Source organism: Nomascus leucogenys, chromosome 4 (genome assembly GCF_006542625.1).
Source record: "Nomascus leucogenys isolate Asia chromosome 4, Asia_NLE_v1, whole genome shotgun sequence".
NCBI lineage: Eukaryota > Metazoa > Chordata > Mammalia > Primates > Hylobatidae > Nomascus > Nomascus leucogenys.
The window spans coordinates 100628216-100655955 of NC_044384.1; the positions used below are offsets into that span (position 1 = coordinate 100628216).

Genomic DNA, 27740 nt, shown 5'->3' on the forward strand with positions numbered 1-27740 from the left:
AGGTAGCGTGCTTTGGATTTGATTCTAGGTGAGTGCAGTAGCAGACTCGCCATATGATTTCTTCAGCTATAATCAGTGTCAGTGGTGTTTGTGAGTTCTGTAGTGACTTAGACTGCGGTTGTTAGTAGAGGCTGTGGTGAGGCTTAGCTAGGAACAAGAAGGTCAGATGGGCTGGTCCTCAGGTCCCCAGGTGGTATATGTGAGACCCCATGGTGGAAGGTCAGTCCTTCGGCCTCCAGGCAGCATGCTTGGGTGCTAGTGATAATGATCAAGTGGGTACTCAGGCCCCGAGGTGGTACACATGGCACTGGCAATGGCAGTAGCAGTGGTGTGCCACCTCTCAGGTCCCTTAGTACACAGGCAACAGCTAGGGCAGTTTCACCAGGCTGATCACCCTAGATGGCACATGGGGACAACAGCTGTGTGTAGGATAGGTCTGTCCTCTGGCCCCCAGGTGGTAAACACAGGTGCTGGTGGCAGGAGGAATGCTAGTCAATACCCAGGTCCTGGAAGGTATGTGTGGGTACTGGTGGTGACAGGTGAGGTGGGTCAATCCTTAGTTCCTTGGACTATGCACTTATGTGCCCATGGCAGTATATGGGGCAGACTGGTCCTCAGGTTCCGGGACAACGCACACAGGTGAACCAGTCCCCCAGGCCTCTTGAATGTGTTGAATGTGTGTGCAGGTATGCAGTGGCTCTGCCACTGGAGGGAGCAGGATTGCTATCAGTGGCAGTAGCCCCAGACATGCAGCTCTCAGGCTCTGGGGAGCACAAGCTTTAGCTTTCTGTGTCATGGGGGCAGTCTCCTAGGTGCACTGCACCACCCATTCCCCAGGGTGTAAGTCACTGTGTGGGCTAAAGCGCTGGAGACCCAGGAACAATGCTGGGTCCAGCATATATTGTGATGCTGCAGCCCTCTGAATGGACACAGGCGGATGTCAGCAGGGCTCCAGGGATGTGCAGATTCGGGTGTGTTGGACCCAAGGGTACAAAAATGTAGTCTGGTGGGAGCTAGGCTCTCAAAATGACACCGTGCTGTGGCCACTTGAATCTCAGAGGTAGTGTGAGGCCCAGCCCAAACTCTCTGGAACAATGCCTTTTCTCCACAATGGGGAGTTCCTTCTAGCTCCAAGATTATCCTGGGTGGGCTGGCTGCTTTGCTTGCCTCTCCTTCCATGACTCTGAAGTTTCTTGTCACTTCTCTGATGAACTCCAGTATTCTGTCTTAGATGCTCTGTTCAATATGTAGTTAATTACTCACTGAGTAGAAGGCAAGTGCCAGGTGCCTCTACTCAGCCATCTTGATGCCACCCTCTGCAACCCTCTAGTTTTGAATTTTTTTTTGTTTTTTTTTTTTTGAGACAGAGTCTTGCTCTGTCGCCCAGGCTAGATTCCAGTGGTGCGATCTAGGCTCACTGCAAGCTCCGCCCCCCAGGTTCACGCCATTCTCCTGCCTCAGCCTCCCGAGTAGCTGGGACTACAGGTGCCCGCCACCACGCCTGGCTAATTTTTTTTTGTATTTTTAGTAGAGACGGGGTTTCACCGTGTTAGCCAGGATGGTCTCGATCTCCTGACCTCGTGATCTGTCCGCCTTGGCCTCCCAAAGTGCTGGGATTACAGGCGTGGGCCACCATGACTGGCCTAGTTTTGAATCTTGACTCACACTTATATCTGTGTATTCATCATCTGAAAAGTGAGTATAAAATTTTATGCCTAACTCAACCTCACAGAGTTTGAGCAGACTGACTCAGCATATTACCTATCATAGTGTAAGTGGCTGATAATTATTATTCACAATTGGTATTTTTATTATTAGTATAATTGTTACTCTTTTTTATAATTAGTTATTACAGAAAGTCATTCACATTTAGAAGTAAACCCTGGCCAGGAATAATGGTGAATTTACAAATGTTCAGTGCCTGGTGTTGGTAAACTCAACAATGACAGATTTCATCCTGCTTCCTTTTGGACCCTAGAGGTATGGTACCACACTCATTTGTTGAATTGCTCCATATCACATGGGTAAGAAGAATGGTTGTGGCAGTGGAAGTTTCCATTTCTTTTCCAAACACATATATTTAACCCTATATAAAAGAGAAGTACAATTAAATATTGATTTAAATGTGTCTGACCAGCTATATTTGCTTATTACTAAATATCCATGTGTATATTTAGTAATATATATCCATGTGTATATTAGCAATATTATATCCATGTGTATATTATATCCATGTGTATAATATATCCATGTGTATATTAGCAATATTAACTAATTATTATTGAGTATTAATGTTCATTCATGGAAATATATGTCCCCATGATATATATATGAAATACAAAAAATCAAGTCTCCACCAGCTGGACAAAACATCATGTAGAATGTATATGCACAAAAGAAAAATTCACATATAAAATAGGTTTTAAAAAAGTACAAAAAAAAAATTCAAGCATTCCAAAACAAATCAGGTTTTCTGTGGTTTACTGACCATATCTCACTGGAAGGTTACTAGACTAAAATAAATTCCGTTGTTTTATTTTATATCCAGGAGCTGCACTAAGCCATTTTTCTCAAGTAGATTTACTGTTAACCCATTAAAAGGACTACCAATCTTGGTAGTCATAAATTTTCAATTAGAACTATATACAGAAGGAGTTTATGAAGCAGCTAATTTCAGTATGAAACATCCCTGTTGACAATAATAAGTCATTTTTTTATTTCAGTCATCAAATTTTGAGAGACTGATTTAGTCTGAAAGCACACCACATGGGCAGCCAGAGAAAGGCATCGGAACTGGCATTCTGGAACCTCTTTCAGGGCACTCCTGTCAACTAGCCTTCAGCTGGTCAGCCAATACCTCCCTTTTCAGTGTAATCATCACCTCTATTAGGGTTGTAATGCATTGTTTCCATGTTTGCTACGTAACTCTAGACTTTGCACTTCCAGGGAGCAAAACACTATCTTATTTATCTTTATACTACAAGTGCCTAGCAATGTGTATCAAAAATATAAATTAATTAAGAAATGCATGGAACACATTACTGCCTCTGCCAGTTTTTCCCCAGTAGAGAAGTCATTTTCAGCCCTGTAAAGTCTCTTGTTCGTTTAGTCTACAAAAATCTAGCAATATGGAAAGAAACTATGCAGCTTTGGATATGTTAACCAACTGAATAACAAAATTAATTGCCTGCTATATAGGTTGGGAATTGTGTTAAATATTGTGAGTCTTACAAGGAAGTATAAGGCATATCTAGTCAGAATCTATGAAAGGATGAAGCATATAAAATTACTGATTTTTAGTAAATAATCTAATTGACTGATTTATTCCAGAAATGAATGTATAAATATTGAGCTATTAAAAATATTAATTGACATAAGAAGACAACAGGCAAACACAAATCCCAATACATGATAATGTGGATGGATAATAATGAAGCAGGGGGCTATAATGCAAGTGTTCCGTTAGATGTTGCCACAATTTAGAAACTCTCATATTATGTAATTTTTGAGTGTCACATTTCACAAAGATGCATGGCTAATTAAGATTAACACAAATAGTTTGTGGTGCCTATTGAAATACTTTATATTTTCACAGCACCAATTCTCTATTGTTTAAAATGGATTTAGAGTTGTTATGATGCAGAATTGAAGAGCACTAAGGACTTCCTCTGGTTTTCATCATAAACAATGCAAAATCCTGCTAAGTATGGTGGTTCATGCCTGTAATCCCAGCATTTTGGGAGGCCAAGGTGGGAGGATCGCTTGAGCCCAGGAGTTGAAGACTAGCCTGGGCAACATGGCGAAATCTCATCTCTACCAAAATAATAATAATAATAATAATAAAATAAAAATTAGCTGAGTGTGGTGGCACGCACCTGTACTCCCAGCTACTTGGGAGGTTAAGGTGGGAAGATTGCTGGAGCCCAGGAGGTGGTGGTTGCAGTGAGCCCAGATCACACCACTGCACTCCAGCCATGGCAACAAAGACAGACTCTGTCTCAAAACAAACAAACAAAATAAAACAAACAAACAAAAAGAATGCAAAATCCAACTGTGTATTTAAAGAGACTTTTATCAATCATTATCATTCAACATTTGCATGGAGGCTTCATTTTTTATTAAAAAAATGCTATGAGTGCAAACTTTAAGTATAATCTTATTCATACGGGATTTTTTTCCCTAAAATCAATGACAAGGAGTATTATAATCAGAAAGTTTCATATAAAGTCTTCATAATTTCCAGCAATAGAGTTACATGTTAACACAAAATCTAAAAGGATATTCTTTTGAATCTTGAACTTTTAAGATTTAACCAAAAATTTACTGTGCAATTTAACATATAAATCCTAAGTGGTTTTTAATAAATGTGTGGACTCTTACAATTGTTTTTTATCATATCTAATTGTATGAAAAAGCAAATACATGAGATAAAAAGACAGGAAATTTAGCAGAAAATGAAATAAAGAGGGCTTTCATTGTGTCAGAATCCCTTTCCTGGATAACACACAGTAGACCTTTTGATTTACTCCTTCATTTTAGAAGGAATAACTTACTCTTCAGTAGTTTGCTGAAAAGGAGTTAAAGAGCATTGTTATTATTATTGTTTTGAGACTCTGAGTGACCAAAATTCTCTTTAGGCTACTCTCCCACTTGATTTATAATGTGGCTGAGTAAATATAGAATTCTGGGTTGAATGTTATATTCCCTCAGAATTTTGAAGGTAATGCTCTTATTTCTAATTTTTAATGCTGCTATTAGGAAGCCAAATGTTTTTCTTACAACAAATCCTTTGTATGTGATCCATTTTGTTCTTTGGAAGTTTTAAACTAATCTCTATCTCTAGTGAGCTGAAATTTCATAATTACGTTGGGCCCTTTAAATCTGGAGACTCATATCCATGTTCTGAGAAAGTTTTTAATATGATTCCTTCAGTAATTTTCTTTCTTTGTTTCTTTATTCTCTCTTCTGAATACTGGGCTTCCTGAATTGAACCTCTAAATTTTTAAACGTTTTCTCTCCTACTGTTACTTTATTTTGTTGCTGTTCTGTTTTCAGGGAGATTTTTCTCTATTTTCTAACCTTTATTCCAAGTGTATTCCAGTAATCTGCTTTTTAATTTTGTAAAGCTCTTTGGATTGTTGTACTCTGTTTCCTAATTTCTCTCTGCAGACAGCAATCACCATTTTCTTCTGTTGGGCTGTCTCTTTCTTCCAAGTTCCTTCCGTATGTTGTTCATTTTGGTCTCTCTCTCTGTTTCTTTCTCTCCCTCTGTCTCTCTCTTTTTTCGAGATTCAGATTTGTTGTATGGATATTGCAAAATTGTGAGGTCTGGGCTTCTAAGTGTACCCATCACCCAAATAGTGAACATTATGTGAGAGCTTTGTCTATTGATGCTTGGTTGTCTGGAAGTGCTGTATGGCCACTGGGTTTCACTGTATGGAGGTGGTTATCTAATTCAGTCCTACAGCCTTAAATACCATATGTAATATGATGGCTCTAAAACTGTTTTATCTGAACTTCACTTATGAGCTCTAGACTTTCAGCATCTCTGGTGGGATATCTAAAAGGCATCTCAAACGTGAAAAGAAAATCAGAACTATAGATCCTTACTGCTTCACTCTCCAAACTGCTTCTTCCACAAGGTTTCCCATTTCACTTTTATATAATTAGGCAGGTCAAAAACACAGGTGTAATTCTTTTCTGACCTTTCGCTTTCTTGTATACACATATGGCAATTTAATCTATCTACAACTATGGTTCTAACTTCAAAATATATTCAGAATCCAACTTCTTACTAGTTTCACTCTTCTAGCTCTAGCTCAAGCTACTGAAATTAAGATCTCCTGCTTGAATGACTCTTCTCTACTTCTATTCTTGCCCCACTCCAATCCTTTTCCACACAGCAAGCAAAGGCATCTTTTAAAAATGTAAGGCTGATCATGTGATTCTCCTGCTCAATTTACCTTCACAAGCTTACTGTCACACTAAGAATAAAATCCAAAACCTTTACCAAGAAAACAGCATCCTCCAAGCCACTATTCCAAGGGGAATTCTTAGTTTCAAACTCTCATTCTCTCTTCACTTTCCATATCTAACTGATCATCAAAATTTATCAATTTTAATTCCAAACATCTACATTCTTATTGTATTTCTTGTCCATTGCTGCCTAGCCATTTTTCTTACCTGAATCACTCCTGTGGGTCTCTTTCCTCCCTCATTCCAGTCTTTTGCATTTTATATTCTCTCTAGACAGAGTCAATGTTTGAAATCAGTATCTGCTTATGCCACTCTCATGCTTCTTTCAGACTACTGGATAGACTCTAATTTGAGAAATACAAAGCTCTTCATGGTCTGACTTTTGCCTCCTTCTTGGCCTCACTCCCACTCACTAACATGAGTTAGTGTTACTTTATGCCAAAGTTATGAAATGTCTTATCATTTCCTGGAACTGCCACTTCCATATGCTGTGTGCCTTTTTGGAATGTCTTTCCTTCTCTTTTCCTACTCCCAGGAAACCAGTCACTACCTCTAAGAGCATCATTGTATACTTAAATTATGCTACACAGCACATATATGCAGCACACATATGGCAACTGTTTGACTGTGGTCTATTGATTCCACTAGAGTAGAGTTTCTAACATAGGGTCCATGCATGGGCTTCAGAGCAAGCATCAGGAGAAACTATCCATCAATTCTCTAAAACTGATTATAAAACTTTGTATGCAAAGCATACTTGCATTGTCCTGGGAGAAAGTTTCACCTGATCTTCTATGATCCAAAAGGGATTAGGAACCAATACCCTAGATAGTGAGATTCTTTAGGGAATAGGTAAGTCTTGTTCATACATTTTGTTTTTTAAATAGATGGGTCTCACTATGTTGTCCAAGCTGCTCTCAAAATCCTGAGCTCAAGCGATCCTATCACTTCAGCCTTCCGAGTAGCTGGCTGTACCTACAGGTGCATGCCACCACATCCAGCTATCTTTAATCTCTATATCTCACACTTACCAACCTATTGTACTGCATACAGCATAGTTAAAGCAACTGAACAAAATTGCTTGGGTATGCTAGTAAGTACACATAAACAAATGTGCAGAAGCAATTTATATGTTATTTGCATATTACTTAGGCAAATTTCCTTAGGTCCTTGTCCAGGCAACATACTTGGTACCCTCTAAGCTCCCTAAAAATATTATGGTTTATTAAACAGACTCTAAAACTTATAAATCTCACCAATATATACTCATCAAATACATACTCTTCAAAATGAGTTTTTATCCAGTCTGTTAGTCTAAGCATAACTGTTACCACCTAAGGTTTCTTCTGTTTATTTATTTTACTTTAAAATATTGTACCCTTCATTTACTTACTTTGCATCTAGACTATAAAATGCAATCTTGATTAGTCGACCCAACGGACTTTTATAATAACCAACAGATAGCTAAGAATCTATCAGGCTCTGTCTCTCTAGAAAGACTAGTACATTATTTCCAGGCTCAATTTCTATATTACCTAATAATTGGCTCTTTCCAGCTTTAACTACTTTCTCTTTTAAAGAGGTGAGAGGAAAGAGACACAACTTTAGTTATGCTGCAGGCTGAAGGAGCTCTGGTTCACCAAGAAAGTCAACAAAGAAGTAATGCCTAGATAACCTGGTAAGCCCAGTATCTGTAGTTTACTACAATGGAATCCTATTTGGAAAGCTAGTGTGACAGATATTGCCAGAATAAGACATATCACTTAAATACACTGGGAAAGAGGCAAAACAACAACAACAACAACAACAACAACAACAACAACAATTTTAGCAATGTTGTTTCATAACGTTAGAGAAAATAAACAAAAGAGAAAAAATGAGGTATGCAGGAACAAGCTACCTCATGTTAGATTTCTTACCATCTTATAGAGATCTGAGACACTAATCTGGTCCGAGTCCACTACTTCAAAGTCCTTCCGAGGCACCAGGTCCAGGCCCAAATGTCTAGTAAAGAGAAAGACCACACTCAGTATGCCATGTACTCAGATTACTTATCTCTCTTTATGTGCCTGGGAACCCATACCTGCCACATCTTGTGGACAGAGGATCAGACACTGTCCTAGCAGGAACATGTCTTTATACAGCAACATCTAATTCTGTTCACTTCTGGGTAAATGAGGCTAGGGATTTAAGGTTGACACAATTCCAGTTCAGGCAGTTCCACTCATGATGGTAAAAAGGTTTCATTCAGTATTACATTATATCAGCATGCTTGAGTTCATTAAGGATAGGTTTTCTTTAGATCATTAATAAGTCATGTTTATTTTTCTATTTCCCCCCATCTGACAGTTATGCTCAAGGTTTAGTTATGCATTAGTTTTATTAGGATGAAAAAAATCTTCAGGGTGTAATTCAAAGTCAAACACATAAAATTCACCTCTTAAAAGTTACTAAATTCAAAGAGATGTATCTTTTTCTCTTTATTCATTTATTTTATTTTTTAAGTTCTGGGGTACATGTGCAGGATGTGCAGGTTTGTTACGCAGGATGTGCAGGTTTGTTACACAGGTGAACGTGTGCCATGGTGGTTTGCTGCATCTCACAACCCACCACCTAGAAATTAAGCCCAGAATGTATTACCTATTTTTCCTAATTCTCTCCCTCCCTTCATCACACCCCCAGATAGGCCCCAATGTGTGTTGTTCCCTTCCCCGTGTCCATGTGTTCAAAGAGATGTATATTTTGGCTGAGTTTCATCTCATTTTCAATTTAACTAATACTGATAGTGGAAAAGACCTAGATATGTATTAGCACCAATATTTTAAGAAACATTAGATAAAAGTTTAACCAACAAGTATTACTACTCAAGACAACAGTATTTGGAGGATCTTTGGGGCAGTAGAAAGAAGTGATGGTAATGGCAGTATTAGGCAGTGGAAATAACTCTGGACACAGTCAGCACTTGAGTTCAAAATGGTATGTAATTTATGGTCAATAAATGTTAGCTCTTTTCTTGCACTCTAAGACAACAGCTCTAAACCAGGAATTCAATGTTTATAGGGTTGCAGACCTCTGAAACTGCTTATGACATGGGATGAGTTTGTGTGTGTGTTCATTATAAATTTTTTCTGAGGAGAGGGTCTATAACTCTCATCAGAATTTTGGAAATGCTCTGTGACCACCCTACTCCAAAACAAGGGTTATGAATTATTGTGTCTGGCAAAAGCATTCCATGGGATTATAGAAGAAGAAAGATTTTTTTTTCTCTTCAACTAGACTATGAACTAATTTAGAACATGCTAGCACAGCTAAATCTATATGCTCTTTCTGTGCATAAAACTCATCATTGAAAATAAAATCAGGTGCACATCCAAAATTCAGATTCATTTACAATTTATACCCTGTTCATAGGAAAATATCTGATAAAATTACACTGCAGTGAGACTGGTAAAATAAAAATGGAAAATCAAACCTATATGGAGAAAGTATTATAGAAGCAAATGTACTAACAGCATATGCTAAAATGGTTACTAGGATTAAGAATTAAAATTTAAATGTATACTTTCTAGCAGGCAAGAAATAAAGAAAAAACATTTTCCTATTAAAGGTTAAAAACTTATGTTTTTCAATTAAAGTAGTGTTTTTTTCTATTATCCACTAATTAAAAAAATGAGTTTTTAAAGAGAAAAAATTTTTGAATCAAATGCTAAAAATAACCCACAGTTTTACATAATGAGAAGATCAGTAATAAACTGTTGGCCTTATCCATGATGGTTTACAATTTAATGATAAAACTATGCCAACTGAAGTTAATGCAATTAAATCTATGAAATTTTATTTTTCTATAATTGGGATCCCGATTTCTTAAAGAAACACTCCATTCCATCACCTCTTATTAGCTATTCTTCATTTATCTGAAACAATTTCAGGCCTCTGGCTTCTAACACTTAGAGCATGCAAAGGCAGTAGTGTTCATGGAGTGCAAGAGAGAGGTGCAGTACATCCTTTCTACCCCCCTTCTTATAAAAAGCAACTGACATTATAAAGATAATTTTGCAGATAAAATCTCAAATATTTAAAATACTTTTATAGAGATATGGAAGAACAATGGAAAGATCACAAGAATATTAGCATTTGTATTAGAAAACTGAAATAGTAATATTTAAAACACTTTCCAAATTTTCTGTAGTCACATTATTTAAACTTTTTAAAATAATAAAAAATGAAGAGACAACATTTCATACATATTCTTTAATCATTTGAGATCTAAAAATATATGTGAACTAGCCTACAATTAGGAAACAACAACAACAACAAAAAAGAATGAGTAAATAATATATCAAAATAGGTGTTTTTATGGCCAGGTGTGCGGTAGCTCATGCCTATAATCCCCGAGTTTTAGGAAGTCAGGGAGCGAGGACTGCTTGAGACCAAGAGTTTGAGACCAGCCTGGGCAACTCAGTGAGACCCCATCTCTAAAAAAAAAAAAAAAAATTAGCCAGGTTGTGATGGCATGTGACTGCAGCCCCAGCTACTCAGGAGGCTGAGGCAGGAAGATCACTTGAGCCAGGAGTTTGAGGCTGTAGTGTATTATTATTGTGTCACTTCACTCAGGCTTCAGGGACAGAGAGACACCCTGTCTCAAAAAAAAATGTTTTCAGCTGAGCGCCATGGCTCAGGCCTATAATTCCAGCACTTTGGGAGGCTGAGGTGGGTGGATCACCTGAAGTCAGAGTTCAATACTGACCTGGTCATCATGGTAAAACCCCATCTCTACTAAAAACACAAAAATTAGCTGGGTGTGGTGGTGTGTGCCTGTAATCCCTGCTACATCGGAGGCTGAGGCATGAGAATCACTTGAAACCAGGAGGCGGTGGTTGCAGTGAGCTAAAATCATGCCACCACACTCCCGTCTGGATGACAGAGCAAGACCCCATCTCAAAAAAAAAAATTGCATTAGATACAACAGTTTAAGAAATATCCAGATGACATTTAAGTCATTAGGTCTGGAATTGAGTGTATGTGCTCCTCTGTGGTAGTGCATCACACAGTGATGGCCATGTGTGGAGACTGGCGTTATAAGAGATCTATCTTAGCATCATGGCAACCTTAGCTTCCTTGTACAGTCAGCCGCCCACCCATATAAATATTTATCCACCCCACAGAACTTTCTGAGGAACTATTATGTATCCTCCCAATGGTGTTAGACATAAAGAATACAGTAGCTTTGAGTCATGCAAATGTTCATATTCTTCATGTTAATCCTCTCTTGACAGCAGAGTGTTTTCCCTCTCCCAGAAGTAACTAGAGCACAGTATCTTTTAGTTTTGTAATTTCATTATCTTGAGAAATAAGAGATTAATGGGTGATCTGGTAAAAACCAAAAAGAGTTCCCCCTACTAAGACTATCTTTAATGGATAAAGGGTAGTTTGCAAAAGTTATATTAGTGACTGTCCTCATTTGAAAAAGGCAGAGATGTTGGACAGTGAGAACCAATACGTGTTCACTACAAACTTCACTCTCAAAAAAAGGCTCCTGGCTATTTTTTCCTATGGTTTACTCCAAGAATAGTGAACATCGAATGCAGGGAATGGTCAACATGATCTCTATCTTCACAGTGAAAGATGCATTGCATTACAGTATTAAGGAGCATGGGTTCTGATGTCAGATCGCCTGGTCTGTATCTTGGGTATACCACCAAACCACACTGTCTAAAATCTACTATCGTAAGCTGTTGTAAGGATTAATCCACATAAACAACCCAGCACAGTACCTGGCATTGTAAATTGCTACTGTTATTTTAATTATTATCCCTATGTTACATTGTTAGCCAAAATGTTAGCTTAGACTATAGGGATTGTGATCAAAGAAGTATGGTGTCTGAATAAAAAACTCTTTAAACAGAGGAATGCAAGCAGGGGGCAAACATCTATGTATATCTACATACAGATGTAGTACAGAGCTAAGTTTTCAGAAATGGTCCTACCAATTGTTTAGGTAAACAGTCTTCACAAAAATACTTGGTCTTCTCTCACCCATCACTGATCATTCATTCATTCACTCCAATAATTCAACAAATATATATTAGAACCTACTCTGTGCTAAGCTCATGTTCAACCTAGGGACACAGCAGCTAATAAGGGACATAATCCTGACCCAATATTCTTTCAGGTGGAGCTCTCTGAGACCCTGAATCTCTATTTCTTTTAAATGCTCTATACTCTCTATGCTATGTTCTATTTTATCTTTTCCTTTCCTCATCTGAACCACAGAATATAGAAAATAATCTGAAATTATTTAATTATATACAATGGATACTTTAAGGCAGTGGTCCCCAATCTTTTTTGCACCAGGGACTGGTTTCATGGAAGACAATTTTTCCATGGATCGGGGGGAGGGTGCAGGGGTTGGGATGGTTTCAGGATGAAACTGTTCCATCTCAGATGGTCACGCATTAGATTCTCCTAAGGAGCGCACAACCTAGATCTCTCACATCACAGTTCACTATAATAGGGTTCACGCTGATTTGAGAGAATGTGGAGCTCAGGCACTAATACTGGCTCACCAGCAGCTCACCTCCTGCTGTGCGGCCCAGTTCCTAACAGGGGTCCACAGCCCAGGAGATGGGGACCCAGTATCAGTTGAGAAAAGATGGAGATGTTAAGATTTCTTGTGGAGCAGTGCCCTTTTCTAATGCTTATAGTAAAAACAGCATACAGATAAGAACTACACTAATGAAAACATAGCATATTTATATTTATATAACATATAAAAATATATAATTAGTAATTACTACCTTTTACCAAACATTTACTTGGGCTAGGCACTTTATGAACATCATCTCTAAGCACTCTGGGAAGTAGACAGTATTAGATCCATTTTTTAACCGAGGAAGCTGAGGCCCACTGAGGTTAATTAAGTGGCCTATTAAAGGAGTTGAGCTGGGCTTGTCTCAAGCTAGGTTGTTCTCATTCTGAACCTATGGTATTTCCATTATACCTGCTGTCTTTTTAAAAATAACTGAAAGTTATAATAAGTAATAATGGTTACAAGTGGTTGTAAAAATCAATTTAGTCATAACTGTTTGAAAGATGATTCTGTGTCAAACATCAAACCAGAAGGAAACAAATATCAATTGATTAATGAGTGTCCACCAGGCATGAAAACAAATCCACTTTATTACTCAAATGTTCACATAGTGCCTACCAAGTGCTGAGTGCAGGTTATAATGATAAGCAAAAAATGCCAAAAGAGTGTCTGTGTAAGAGTGTGTGTTAGTCAGTCGATTGAACATAAACTTGACAGGACTTTGACCATACATACTTTAAACATAGCCAAGACATCCCAGACTGTGAACAGGGCAAGACACTGATCAGTGAACACACCACCAGGTATGGGAAGAACCGTAACTGTGAAATCATTGAAAATTTCTGCTAATTTCAGGTGTCCTAAAGCTGGAAAATATCAGTAAGTCCTCAAGGGTAAAGTACTAAGCCACAAACCTTTCTAGATCCTGGCTAAAAATCTACTTAGAGGAAACTCACTGGGGGATATTTTCTGCACATAACAGACTAAATTACTGCTTGTGTATCTTACTCCAAAAGCAATTCCCTTGATGACAGACAAAGAGATATAGATAGGTTAGAATATGTAAAAATATGAGAAAGTAGAAAAGGGGAGGAGGAAGAAAAAATGACAGAGGGAGAGAAAAAGAGAATAAAAGAACCAGAATTTTATGTGTATATATATATATATATATGATTTGTTAAATTATTATTCTAAGAATAAAATATTTCTTAGGTATTTTTCTTAGGCAGAGATCAATTAGGCTATGTCAGTTCTTGGTTAATGCAATTTTAACCTAGCTAGCTACTGTAGTGATGAAATTAGAGACAGAAGAAACTTAGCATCTTTAGAGAAGATGTTGAAAATATTAAGTTAAATTAAATTTACATCACTAGACAAATTATTTTAAAATTTATCTGGAGTAGATATAATTAATTGACTAATTCTCTATATAAGACACTTGAGCAAAGATGATGACTAGTTAATCTGAACACAACTTTCTGCCCTTCTTGTATTGCAGTTCCTAAAAATATAAGAGCACAATGTAGTAAATGCTGGTTTCTATCTGATACAATTTAATAATTTTTACTTATGGAGTATCTACATATAGGCCAGTAAGTTTAAGTCACATAAGTTTAATGTCTGAATATTCAAATTTTAGGCCAATAATTTTAAGTCACATAAGTTTAATGTCTGAATATTCAAATTTTAGGCCAAATAAATAGTTCCTAATCTCAGGAAACAAAATAAAAAATTGTTATCTAGATGTGGAGAGCTCCTCACTAAATTAAAACTCTAAATGAAAGATTACAGGACTAGTTCAGTTTCCATCCTTGGAAGTTCTAACTGAATATTACTCAGATATACATTACAGGATATAACAGTATTCACACTTGCAGAACAGAACAAAGATCAAATAGCCTAATGACTAAAAATACTGGCAATAATGTGCCTGGTTTTAAGACTCACACATAATTAGACAGATGATAAGGTTCTGCATAAAGCACATGGGCTTTGGGATCAGTTCTGGGTACAAATACCAGCTCTACCCTTCCACTATACAACACTGGGAAAAGTGCCTTTGAGCCTAGGTTTCTTCAATGGGTTTAGAGCTCTGTTTAGAGCTCTTGTCCTAGAAAGGCATAGCAGCATTTCTTCCTCTTCTTCTTTTTTTTCTTTTTTTCATACGGAGTCTCGCTCTGTAGCCCAGGCTGGAGTGCAGTGGCGCAATCTCGGCTCACTGCAAGCTCCGCCTCCTAGGTTCACACCATTCTCCTGCCTCAGCCTCCCGAGTAGCTGGGACTACAGGTGCCCGCCACCATGCCCGGCTAATTTTTTGTATTTTTAGTAGAGACAGGGTTTCACCGTGTTAGCCAGGATGGTCTCGATCTCCTGACCTTGTGATCTGTCCACCTCGGCCTCCCAAAGTGCTGGGATTACAGGCGTGAGCCACCGTGCCCAGCCAACACATAGTAGCATTTCATTACAACAGTGCATGAAGTGAGACCATGTACTTGCCATAGTGATGTAGACATATTTAACCAATACATTACTAATAACAATTACTAGTTTCTGAAATAGATTCTGAAAAGGCAGAGCTATAATGTCCATGTAAGAGTTTAGAGAAAAGGCGTAAGAGTTTAAAATCACATATTTAATTACATCAATTAAAAGATTAAAATACATTTGGCAAACACTGATTCACATGTTAACGTGCTAAACTTCAAGATTTTATGGCATTTATAAAAGTGTGGTGGAACAAGAAGTGTGGAACTATCAGAATAAAATGGGAACAATGGTTATAGTCATCTGTTCTCAGTTTTTGTGTGGAACAGTCTGTTTTACATAATCTAATGGTATGAAATGACTTTGTTTTTATAACATACCATCTTTTCTTTCAAAATAGGAAGAAAAGTTTTAAAAGAGTAAGCTCAAGGAGAAATCAGAAAGAATAGTCCTATCAGTTTTGGTGCAACATGTCTTTTCCTTTCAATAATGACAGACCTGCAAAGTTCGTGTTTAGGTTTTTAAGTGACTATATTTTCCACTGAAGGAAAGGAGAAAACAAGAAAAAAAGGAAGAGAGGGGTGGAGGGAAAGAAGCGCAAGGGGAGGAAGAAAGGAGAAGAAAAGAAGACGGAAAGTAGGGAAGGGAGAAAAGGAGAAACAGGAAAGAGGGAGAAGGGAAGTGGGGAGGGAAGTGGAACTGTGTTTTTCATTTTTGCTTATTAAGATATGCATATACATACCCCTCCAACACACACACACACACACACACACACACAAACATATTTCATTGAGAAAAAGTTAGTCATGAAATTGGAATAGCCCTATAATTTACTGGCAGGTATTTATAATGTTCTGAGCCTTTTTCAAGTACAATTTGAACTTGTTTCTAAGCTATCATCTATTTATTTTCAGATTTGATTGCAAAATCAGATTGGTTTGTTTTTCAAGTTTCATAATAAAGAGGTATAGGTACTGATAGTTCTGAAATAATTCTATTTAATGGAATCTATAGTTGCAGTTAAACTGCAACATAATGAATTACACATTTATTAGTGTCATCAGTTCAAGTGTGACCAATTTGCTTGGCACACAGTAATGTTATATTTGCAATTACTGTATTCTTATCATTGACTTAAAAATAAAAACAGTGATATAATTTCATAACATAAAAATGTTTGGGTTTGAAGAGGCAGAATCAGTAGCTATGCTGTACATCAACATACCGTATTTTACTAAATTGTTATTCCCCAAAGTTAGATTTAGAGAACACTGATCTACGGTACACCTAAATTCATGTTATACACTATTATAGAAGGTAGTCTGTGGTAGGTGCCAAGCAATCCTACTAACAGTCATGAGAGGGTGTAATTAAACAAAACAAACAAGGATATTAAGTTGTGGCTTCAAAAAGGTCACAAATAACAAATTTAGTGTTATATTTTCTCTTTTCTACTGATGAACAGTACCAATTTGGGTGTGATCCACTGTTGATTAGATTCCATGTTTCCTCTTTCCTGATTTATTCTTCTACTTTGCAGGAGCACACCCTCAAGTCCCTTCTTAAGAAGGGGTCATGAGAGGTAATTTTTGTGCATCCCTGAATACCTAAAAATGGCTTTATGGTTTGTGTCCCCTCTCACTTAATTAGATGGTTGGGATTTGTAAAATAAAACTCTGGCTGGCAAATCATTTCCCTACAGAACTCTGAAGATATTATTTCATTATCTTCTAGCACCCAGTGTTAATGATAACACTTTTGAGGACAGTATGATACTTACTCTTTTGTGAGAGGAACTATTTTTCTGTCTAAAACCCTTAAATAGTCTTCTCTTCATTCCTAGAATACTAAGATATCTTAATGTGCCTCGCTATGAGTTTTTGTTTGTTTGTTTTGTTTTCCCATTCATTATAAATATTTGGTGGAACGCTTTCAATCTTAAGATTCCTGTTTTTTGGCTCTGACAAATTCTCTATTATTCCTTCAGAATTTCCTCTGTTCTTTTTCTGGAAGGCAAAATGTTTGATATTGGATCTCCCTGGGTAGAGCCTTTGTATTGAATTTCTTTCCTCATGTATTGCCTATATATTTGTCTTATTTTCCTAGAGATTACATAAAATTTATCTTCTCTGAGTATTTTATTTTGGAAATTACATTCTCCACTTCTTTTACATGGCATCTTATTCTACATAATGGATCTTTTAGATTCTATTTGAGGATATTAAAGTGTTTTTGTTTTGTTTTGTTTTAAAGTACTTTATCAATCTCAATTCGCTCTGGGGACAGGTTACTTTCTTTGGGTACAGGTGTTTTGTTAATCTTGGTCTCTCTCTGTCCTGTAGAAGCGTTTCTTCAAACATCTGGTGATACCTGATTGTCTATTCTTAAAAGATAGCAGAAGAAATGTAGAGGTTTTTTGTACATGGGTAGGTGACTGGCAAGTTTCCCTTTCTGGTAAGTGGAAGCAGTCTGCTCATTATACTTTAAAGTCCTTAAATGCCAGAATGTGGAGAGTTTTGCAAGAAAGTCCCAGTTCACACTCCTGTTGCCCAGTTTTCCCCCAGTGGCCATTTTTTATATTTGTTTATCTGAAGAGGAAATACCTGACCAGGCTTTCTGCTCATTGATTGGGGTAGACTGTTCCTTAGACACTCTTTTAAGCCAAGTCCTTTTCAAAGCTTCAAGGCCTATCCCACCTTCTATGATTCTGGGAGCTGTGGGGCAGACTGACTCTCTCATTAACTAAGGTTTCCTCCACATATAATGGATTTACTCTGTCATTAATCTTTCATCTACTTTCCAGCTTCCAGAAATGGGCTCATAGATCTCATTTATTGGTGGGCCCCTCCCAAAAAGGATAAGGAGCTAAAGACACATATTTAACTATACTTAAGGTATATGTATACTATAAGTAGGAGGCAACCTGGTCACTTAAAAGTTCAATGGACCCAATTTTAAGAGAATAAGACAAAAGCACCTGAAATTTATATCAATTATAAAGTTATATTAATTATTATATCAATTATTGATATATCAATTATATCCATTGAAAATTATACCCTAACTTCCCATACCAAAGTCTTCAAATTGTACTTGTATGGCATTAGCAAGTCATAGTCATTACATAAATGCAAGACTATTACTGAATGATGAGGTAGTTAAAAATATTCTGAAGTACATATGTAGACAGTTTCCATTTGTAGGTTATGCTCATTCAGATTCATCGTATGGCTATAAAATGTAAAGGACACAAAATTCACATTTGAAGAAAACACTAAAATATATTTTTAAGTGTATTCTGATTAGGAGGTGTAGAATCAAGAAATCTGAGGTCAAAGAAATTTAACTTTATAGGATAATCTAGTCCTATTATTTACCTCTTCTTTCCAGAAGCAAAAACAGAGGCTAAAAGAGGTTCAGCAACTAGAATCAGTGAGTATCCTTTGTTAACTAGGACAAATAACTGCTCCTAGCAAAAATGATGAAAGCTTAGTGAAGAATATAACATTGTCTTTGAATCATTAAAGAGAAGCTTTGTATAGGTGCAAACTCCCTGAAGACTGAGTTATCATAAATGAAACTGAGAGATACCCAAACAATTTTCATACTTACTCATTACCCCAGTCCAGGCGCACAGTGATGTGCCGCTTAACCTCCCGCACCTGATCCTGAGTCAGGTGACCAGACAGTAGCTGCCTTCGCAGGTCAATAAGTTCATTCATCACGTGGCGTAGTTTGTAGAAAAGATCTACTTTGTGTTTCTGAAAGGGCATTTTTGGTGTTGGGTGAAATACAAGAGACAGGGAAAAGGAATGAAAAGAAAAAGAGAAATAGTTAAACTACGAAAAGTGCTCATTTCTCTGAACCACTAAGGTAACATAAAGAGGAACTTAATTTTAAAGTCTGAAAGTCATTACCTCTTTCTATCCAAAAATCTCTACATAGTGACATCTAACAAAGTAACATAATTGATCTGGATCGTGCAAAAGTAGCATTTATCTCTACCACACCCTAGATCATTCATTTCTTTAGTAAATCAAAGTTACTAAACTTAGAACAGCATGTTACACAGGAGCCCAGAGCTGTTTTCCCTCACAGAAGTTGCAGTTCACATAAAAGCAAAAATTTCAACCATCCAGCAATAACTCTGGTTTCTCTAGGAGGGATATCCAAGTTGGGAGAGGAAAAATCATTTGCCCTGTTTTGAAGCAACTAATGTTTCAATATAAAGCCACAGTCCCTGGAGTGAAATTCACTCCTGATTTCTAGGCCTCATCTGATTTTCTAATTAGCTTTTCTAAACAGTGTGTCCTTCCCTGACTCCCTCTGGTGTAACAGATTTCCAGTCTTTTCAGTTTAATAAAAATTGTAACCTTTGTAAGAGTTAAATGGAAACATCTTAACAAACTTAATTATGGACCTTATAGTGGTTTTAACCTTAAAAGTAGAAAAATGTAAGTGTCATGAGAATAGATGCCTCAGAAAAAAGATGTACTTAAAAATAATGTATGAGTTTAAAAACTCAAGTCCTATTTGCTGATATGTGAAATCTTGATTTTAGAATCTTTTGGTTTCTGTATGATTAAAATTCTTGGGATGTAACTGATCTATAAATAATGCTTCTGAAGGCAGATTAAGATGTTAGTAAAATATCTGTATGAGATTTACCCTAAAAAAGATGTTTGCCAAAATAAGCTTAAGTCAAAGAAGCTATAAATAAAATTAGCTTTACAGCAAATCACAAAACAGTAGAATCAGGTAGTGTTTTGAGGTGGGCAGTGATCTTATAATTAAAACATTCAGAACATCATACTACTTAGAAATCATCTAATGTGACTTTTTTCTATTAAGAAACAGGATCTCACTCTGTCTCCCAGGCTGAAGTGTAGTAATATAATCATAGCTCACTGCAGTCTCCATCTCCTGGGCTTGAGAAATCCCCTCAACTCAGCCTCCTGAGTGGCTGGGATTACAGGCCTGGCTAATTTTTTTTTTTTTTTTTAGATAGAGTTTTGATATGTTGCCCAGGCTGATCTCAAACTCTCAGGCCCAAGTAATCCTCTTGCCTCGGTCCCCTAAAGTACTGCGATTAGAGGCATGAGCCACCACACCTGGCCCCATTAGACTTTTAAAGATTCATCTTAAAGAGAAATTATTTTTAACTAGAAGATGTTAGGAATCATACACTCTAACTTCTCCTTTCTTTAACTGATGAACTGATGAAAAAAAGTTAAGCATCCTGATGGTACACAATGCTGGCAAAAGGTGAGAACTCACAAATTCCTGCCAGCTCAAAAACCAGCAAAGCCTAAGCAAACTATACCATCTGGAAAATTGGAATCTTGACGATTAAGCTATAAAGGCAATGTGATATTTGTTTCCAACACATACATTTCTTATTGATAAGACAAAGTCACCTGTTTAAGTATAAAACAGAAAGTTTGAATTATTATTTTCCCATCAAAGCCTATGATAGTCCATTGCATGTATACATCCACAAGCATTCATTCATTCATCCAATTAACAAATGTTTGTGCAGCACCTCTTGAGTACTAACACTTTGTTGTGATCAAAAGTCCCTGCTCTCATGGCACTTTTGATCTAGAGAGCAGGCAATAGGCAAATCATTAATGATGGTGATAAATTATAAAAAGAAAAATCACAGTGGCCAAGGGTAGGCTGGCTGGGGCACTGGGGAAGGTACTGCTTTAGGTGGAGTGGTCAGGGAAAGACTTTTTGAGAGCTGAACTTTGAGAATATACCTGAATGAAGTAAGGTGGCAACATTTAAGAAAACTGGGGACATTTTTCAGGCATAAGAAACAAGTGCAAAGGCCTTGAGGTGGAAGTAAACATGGCATGTTCAGGAAGAACAGGGTCAGTGTGTCTTGAGAAAGGGAAGATTGATGATGCAGAGAGGCAGCAGGCACCAGGTTAAACAGAGATTTGGTAAACCACCTTTAGGGCTTTGGCTTTTATTCTAAGCAAGATGGGAAGTCACTGGAGATTTGGAGCAGAAGAGTGAAGTGATATGACTTAAGTCTCGAAAGCATCACTCTGAGTGCTCTATTGAAGATAAACCATAAAAAGGCAAAGAGGAAGGCAGGGATTCCAGTCAGGAGGCTATTTAGTGCAACAGTTCACAGCATAACAGCTGCTTAGATAAAGGTAAGAATGCTGATGTTAAGAAGGGCTTGAAGTTTTGACATGTTTTGTAGGTGGAGGTGCCAGAATTTGCTGATAGACTAGATGTGGGTTATGAACAGAGTAAAGTATCACTCTTGTTTTGTGGCCTGGAAAGCATGTCTGGAAGAAGGAAACTAAGTTTAATTTTGGACATGCTAAGTCTGACACTGATTTCCAACATTCAGAGGTTACGAAAGTGAGAAGTATTTAGCAGAGGAAACTAGAAGGAGTAAGCAGTGAGGTGAGAGGAAAAGCAGGAGAGTATGTGTCATGAAAGCCAAATGAAAACTGGATTTTTTTTCATTATACTTTAAGTTTTAGGGTACAGGTGCACAATGTGCAAGTTAGTTACATATGTATACATGTGCCATGTTGGTGTGCTGCACCCAGTAACTCGCCATTTAACGTTACATATATCTCTAAATGCTATCCCTCCCCTCTCCCCCCACCCCACAACAGTCCCCAGAGTGTGATGTTCCCCTTCCTATGTCCATGTGTTCTCATTGTTCAATTCCCATCTATGAGTGAGAACATGCGGTGTTTGGTTTTTTGTCCTTGCGATAGTTTGCTCAGAATGATGGTTTCTAGCTTCAACCATGTCCCTACAAAGAACATGAACTCATCATTTTTTAGGGCTGCATTGTATTCCATGGTATATATATGTGCCACATTTTCTTAATCCAGTCTATCATTGTTGGACATTTGAGTTGGTTCCAAGTCTTTGCTATTGTGAATAGTGCCGCAATAAACATACATGTGCCTGTGTCTTTATAGCAGCATGATTTATAATCCTTTGAGTACATACCCAGTAATGGGATGGTTGGGTCAAATGGTATTTCAAGTTCTAGATCCCTGAGGAATCGCCACACTGTCTTCCACAATGGTTGAACTAGTTTACAGTGCCATCAACAGTGTAAAAGTGTTCCTATTTCTCCACATCCTCTCCAGCACCTGTTGTTTCCTGACTTTTTCATGATTGCCATTCTAACTGGTGTGAGATGGTATCTCATTGTGGTTTTGATTTGCATTTCTCTGATGGCCAGTGATGATGAGCATTTTTTCATGTGTCTGTTGGCTGCATAAATGTCTTCTTTTGAGAAGTGTCTGTTCACATCCTTTACCCACTTGTTGATGGGGTTGTTTTTTTCTTGTAAATTTGTTTGAGTTCATTGTAGATTCTGGATATTAGCCCTTGACTTCAAACTATACTACAAGGCTGCAGTAACCAAAACAGCATGGTACTGGTACCAAAACAGAGATATGGACCAATGGAACAGAACAGAGCCCTCAGAAATAATACCACACATCTACAACCACCTGACCTTTGACAAACCTGACAAAAACAAGCAATGGGGAAAGGATTCCCTATTTAATAAATGGTGCTGGGAAAACTGGCTAGCCATATGTAGAAAGCTGAAACTGGATCCCTTCCTTACACCTTATACAAAAATTAATTCAAGATGGATTAAAGACTTAAATGTTAGACCTAAAACCATAAAAAGCCTAGAAGAAAACCTAGGCAATACCATTCAGGACACAGGCATGGGCAAGGATTTCATGTCTAAAACATCAAAAGCAATGGCAATAAAAGCCAAAATTGACAAATGGGATCTAATTAAACTAAAGAGCTTCTGCACAGCAAAAGAAACTACCATCAGAGTGAACAGGCAACCTACAGAATGGGAGAAAATTTTAGAAAACTGGATTTTAAGGAGGACTTTGTCAAATTCACTGGGGGGGAGGTTAAATAAATATGAACTGAGAATTGGCCAGGGGATTTGGCATTGTGGTGGCTGTCACTGACCTCTACAGGAACAGTTTCCATGAATTGTTGGAGTGAGTTGACTGAGATTGTGAGAGGAAGAAGTGGAGAAACAGCACAGACAACTCTTTTGAAGAATCTGCAGTAACTAAAAGCAGAGAAATGGGGTAGCAGAATGTGACTGTGTGGTTAAGGAAGGGTTTTTAAAAGATTTGACAAAATTTAAAACTAAATTTTGAAGGGAGTAATCTAGTAGAGGGAGAAAATTTGATGATGCAGCTGTTAAATCCTTGAGTAGACATGAACAGATGGATCCTGGGGAAAAAAGGGGAGGGTCTGATTTAGGTAAGAGGCTTGATACTCTGTGTTACCTACCTATTCTTTACAGAGAGGAAAGGTACAGAATATGGGTAATGACACAGGTAGCTTGTAGATCTGGTAATAAGAGAACTAAAATTTTCCTCTGACTGCTTTATTCTCAGAGAAATAAAAAGCAATATCATCAGCTGGGAGTGAACAGAGTGGGAAGGGGTATTTGAGATTTGAGAATAGAGGAAACAATATAAAACAGTCTCTTACGGAGTGGTAACTCGAATTGACCAGAAAGTTAGTTCCATTGCTAGGTAGTTTTGAGATCTGTGAAAACTAATTAAAAGTAATGTGGGGTGTGTGTGTGTGTGTGTGTGTGGTTTTTTTTCTAGACAAGTCTAATGAAGTATACTGATATTGAGGCATCATGTGTATTAATGCACGTGTGTGCTATGGTCCAAATATCTGCATTTCCCCCTCAATAAATTCAAACATTGAAATCCTAACCCTCAAGGCAATGGTATTAGGAGGTGAAACTATTTGGGAGATGATTAGGTCATAAGGGTCAAGCCCTCGTGAAATGGGATTAGTGCCCTTATAAAATAGGCCCAAGGCCATTATCCTAAGAAAATTAATGCAGAAGCAGAAAAACAAACACTGTATGTTCTCATTTACAAGTGGGAGCTAAACACTGGGTACTCATGAATATAAAGACGACAATAACAGACACTGGGGACTATTAGAGGGTGGAGACAGGGTGAAGTACAAGGGTTGAAAAATTACCTGTTAGGTACTATGTTCACTACCTATATGAGGGGATTATTCATATCTCAAATGTCAGAATCATGCAATATACCCATGTGACAAACCTACACACGTACCCCCGGATCTAAAATAAAAGTTAAAATGATTTTATACATACATACATATATATGTAATTATTTTATACATATATATGTATACACACACAGCCAAATTTCCTATTAATATTTAATTAAATATTTGTATTTATTACCTTAAAAAAAATAGGCCCAAGGGGGAGGTTCTTTCATCCCTTCTCCCATGTGAAGCCATAGCAAGAAGGTGCAAACTATGAGGAAGTGGACCCCCACCAGACACTGAATCTGCCAATTTCTTGATCCTGGACTTCTCAGCCTCCAGAAATGTGATAAATAAACTTCTGTTGTTTATAAACTGCTCAACTTAGAAAATGTTGTTATAGTGGACCAACAAACTAAGATGGCATATATGTATTATGTACATGTATATTAATGCATATACATGTACATACATACACACATACACATGTAATACATACATAAAGGCACAATACACATATACCATATCTATGCCACACACACAAACACACAGTATCTATGCAAGAATATACAATGTAGTCTTTTAAGGCATTGTACATGTTTTTTTTTTAATCAAGAGTTTCACAGATTGCATTTTCCAAAGATAACTACAATATCTTCCATGACAAGTGGTCTTTTGCAATAATGTGACTTTGATACCCTTCCAGCATGACATGGAGTCTATTTCTCCACAGTTTTGAATCTGGGCAGGCCCTGAGAATGCTCTGACCAACAGATATGGCAGCAGTGAGCTAGGCCAGTTCTCAGCCTTTAACTAGTCTGGCTGCTTCTGCTTCCTGCATTTTGGAATGCATGTTCTTGGGAGCTGAGGCCATAAGTAAGGAGTTTCAATGGTGTGAGTGAGCAATCTTGGATACCTAGCCCAGCTGAGCCTTCAAAGGACTACAGCCCCTACCAATATTCAACTGCAACAGAATGAGAAACTCTAAATGAAAAATGCCCAACTGAGTTCACTATATCCAGAAAAGAATGAAAAATATAGTTATTTTAAGCCACTAAGCTTTGGATGGTTTGTTATGTAGGTAACTGAAACAATTACACAATTTTTTTCAATAGAAAATCAGTTGTTTCCAAATACATGAAAATGAAATTACCCTACACCAATTGTGTAAAGATGCACAAAGAAGGAAATGGATTAAGTAAAGCAGCACTGTTATTATAACAAATGTGGTGTTAATATCTTTTTCCGGGCCAACCTAATGACCTCTCTGACCAGAGACCCTAGCAGTAGAGGCTCCACCAACATTGCTCCGACACTGCACTGTGTTCTTGGGCTTGTTAGCATAAGACAGTATATACCACTCAAGGTGAGCAATCTGGGTGACTAGCACCAGAGCATACATTCACCTAGAATGATTTGATGCCACAAAACAGCTGAATACCTCACTCAGGAAAAACAATCCTTTTCTACTTAAAGACCTGCTCCTCAGTGGATTAAAATAACAGTATAATTAGGTTGGCACTACAGGTTTTGTTTTCTGGCACAATCATCCCTATTTCCTGTCACTGCTAAAATAAAAGGAAAATTCCATGAGGAGGAGATTGGGCAGAAGAAACCTGTATAGCTCATCTTAGCAACACATCCAGCCTCTCCAAAAACTCTACAGACTAATATTTGTCAAGATCAGTCACAGATTATTTGGAAAGTACACTGAAGAGTCAGCAGAAACCATAAATTTAGAATGATTAAACTACTTTACAAACACATGCCAAGTACAATTTGCCTCACTGTTGTGAAACAATCCCTGGAGCTCTGCAGAAAAAAAGAATATGTTTTAGTGCTCCTGTTTTAAAGATAATTTTTGCTAAATTATTTTTAACCCAGTACGGAAAGAAACGTTGTGCCACAGTGATGCCTCTAAGTCAGTAAATGAGCAAAGTTGTAGGGCATTTGCCAGAAAGTATATTACGTTTATTTTAAAACTACATATGCTTACAGACCAATTAATATAAACACAGCATCATAAAAATCTAATTAAATAAAAGTGACATCAGAAATTCTGCTATCCTCAAAGAGAATAATGTCCTGCCACTAGTACTAAAAACTTTACATCAAAATCAATTTAATGGAAGCTAAACATTGCATTTAAATTTCAAGTTGTTGTCGGAAGATTACCAGATCTCCCCTATTTTACATTTTCTTTTTGAATATTCCTTTATACATAAGTAGATGGGTTTTTTCTCACTTTCTTTTCAATAAACTAACCATTAAGAACTTGAGTTTATTCAAAACTCCCAAAACAGCATTCTTTTTTCATTACCACTAATAATCAAGTCTCTTTTTATGAAGTAACCTCTAATCCTATTCTAGATGTTTTCTTATATTCCAAAACTCATCCCAATATAATGAAAAGATTGCTAGACTGCAGTACTTGGAGCCCTAATGACCTTTATGTCAAAAATACCTTTAAATGGCCAGGCACAGTGGCTCACACCTATAATCCCAGCATTTCGGGAAGCCGAGGTGGGTGGATCACGAGGTCAGGAGATCGAGACCATCCTGGCTAACACTGTGAAATCTCGTCTCTATTAAAAATACAAAAAATTAGCCAGGCGTGGTGGCAGGCGCCTGTAGTCCCAGCTACTCGGGAGGCAGAGGCAGGAGGATTGTGTGAACCTGGGAGGCGGAGCTTGCAGTGAGCTGAGATTGCGCCACTGCACTCCAGCCTGGGGGCAGAGCGAGACTCTGTCTAAAAAATTAAATAAATAAAATAATAAAAAAATACCTTTAAACCCAGGAATCTAAACTTTCATTTTAGGTTGCCAAACAACATAGTCAGCAACTGAGTACAAAAGATAGAAATTTTTGTGAAACAAAACAGTATCTAAACCAAAGCTAATTCACACTGATTTTCAAGCACATATTTACAACAATGAAAATGCAAAGAAGCAATATGAAAATTCTTTTTCTCTTCATTAATATGAGGAAGTACCCATACAATATCTATTTCCTTGGCACATACATCTAACTCCTCCACATCTCAAGGGCCATGATGTCATCCTCACTCTATCCCCAGCCCAAATACATCCTCCATTATAGAGTTGATATTCCAAATAACAAATAGCATTATAGTTCTAATCCTCTCTTACAACACACATATTTGCAGGAGAGCTAAGATTTGTAAAAATCTTTCTATTCCACAGAGCAGATCTTCATAAGAAAGGAACAACACCAAGGGCAGAAAGGTAGAAAAAATATTAGAGATATGAAAATGGAGGCTGTAGTTGCTGAAGTCATCCATTCACGGATGGATAGATGCCAAGTGAAGGGTATCCATTCACAATTCTGAACAAGGCAGACTTACCTAACAGTGGGCAGTAAACAGCTGAGGCGTTCTCAGGCTCACAGTCACTCCTATTACACAGGACAGATCAAATCTCTACTTAAAGTCAGTCCTTAATGTGTCCATAGGCATCTCTTCTTAGGGAGACTAATAAAAAGCCAGCCTCAATCCTTCCCACGCACAACTACCCACTCCACCAAACATTAAAGGTGAAAGCTTGAAAGTAGATGACTTGTTAAAGAATAGAAAACTAAAAAAGCCCTAAGAGTAGGG

General features: G+C 37.4%; 1 protein-coding gene across 5 annotated transcripts in view; it reads right to left on the bottom strand.

Moving 5' to 3' along the window:
* Nucleotides 1-27740, bottom strand: part of DOCK3 (dedicator of cytokinesis 3) — a 653304-nt gene that overhangs the window by 294505 nt on the left and 331059 nt on the right. For all 5 annotated transcript variants that reach the window (XM_030811683.1, XM_030811684.1, XM_030811682.1 and 2 more), the window contains exons 6-7: nt 18662-18810; nt 7896-7980 (exon numbers count right to left, since the gene is read on the bottom strand). In XM_030811683.1, the coding sequence (XP_030667543.1) occupies nt 7896-7980; nt 18662-18810 (234 nt within the window). The remainder of the gene's footprint in view (nt 1-7895; nt 7981-18661; nt 18811-27740) is intronic.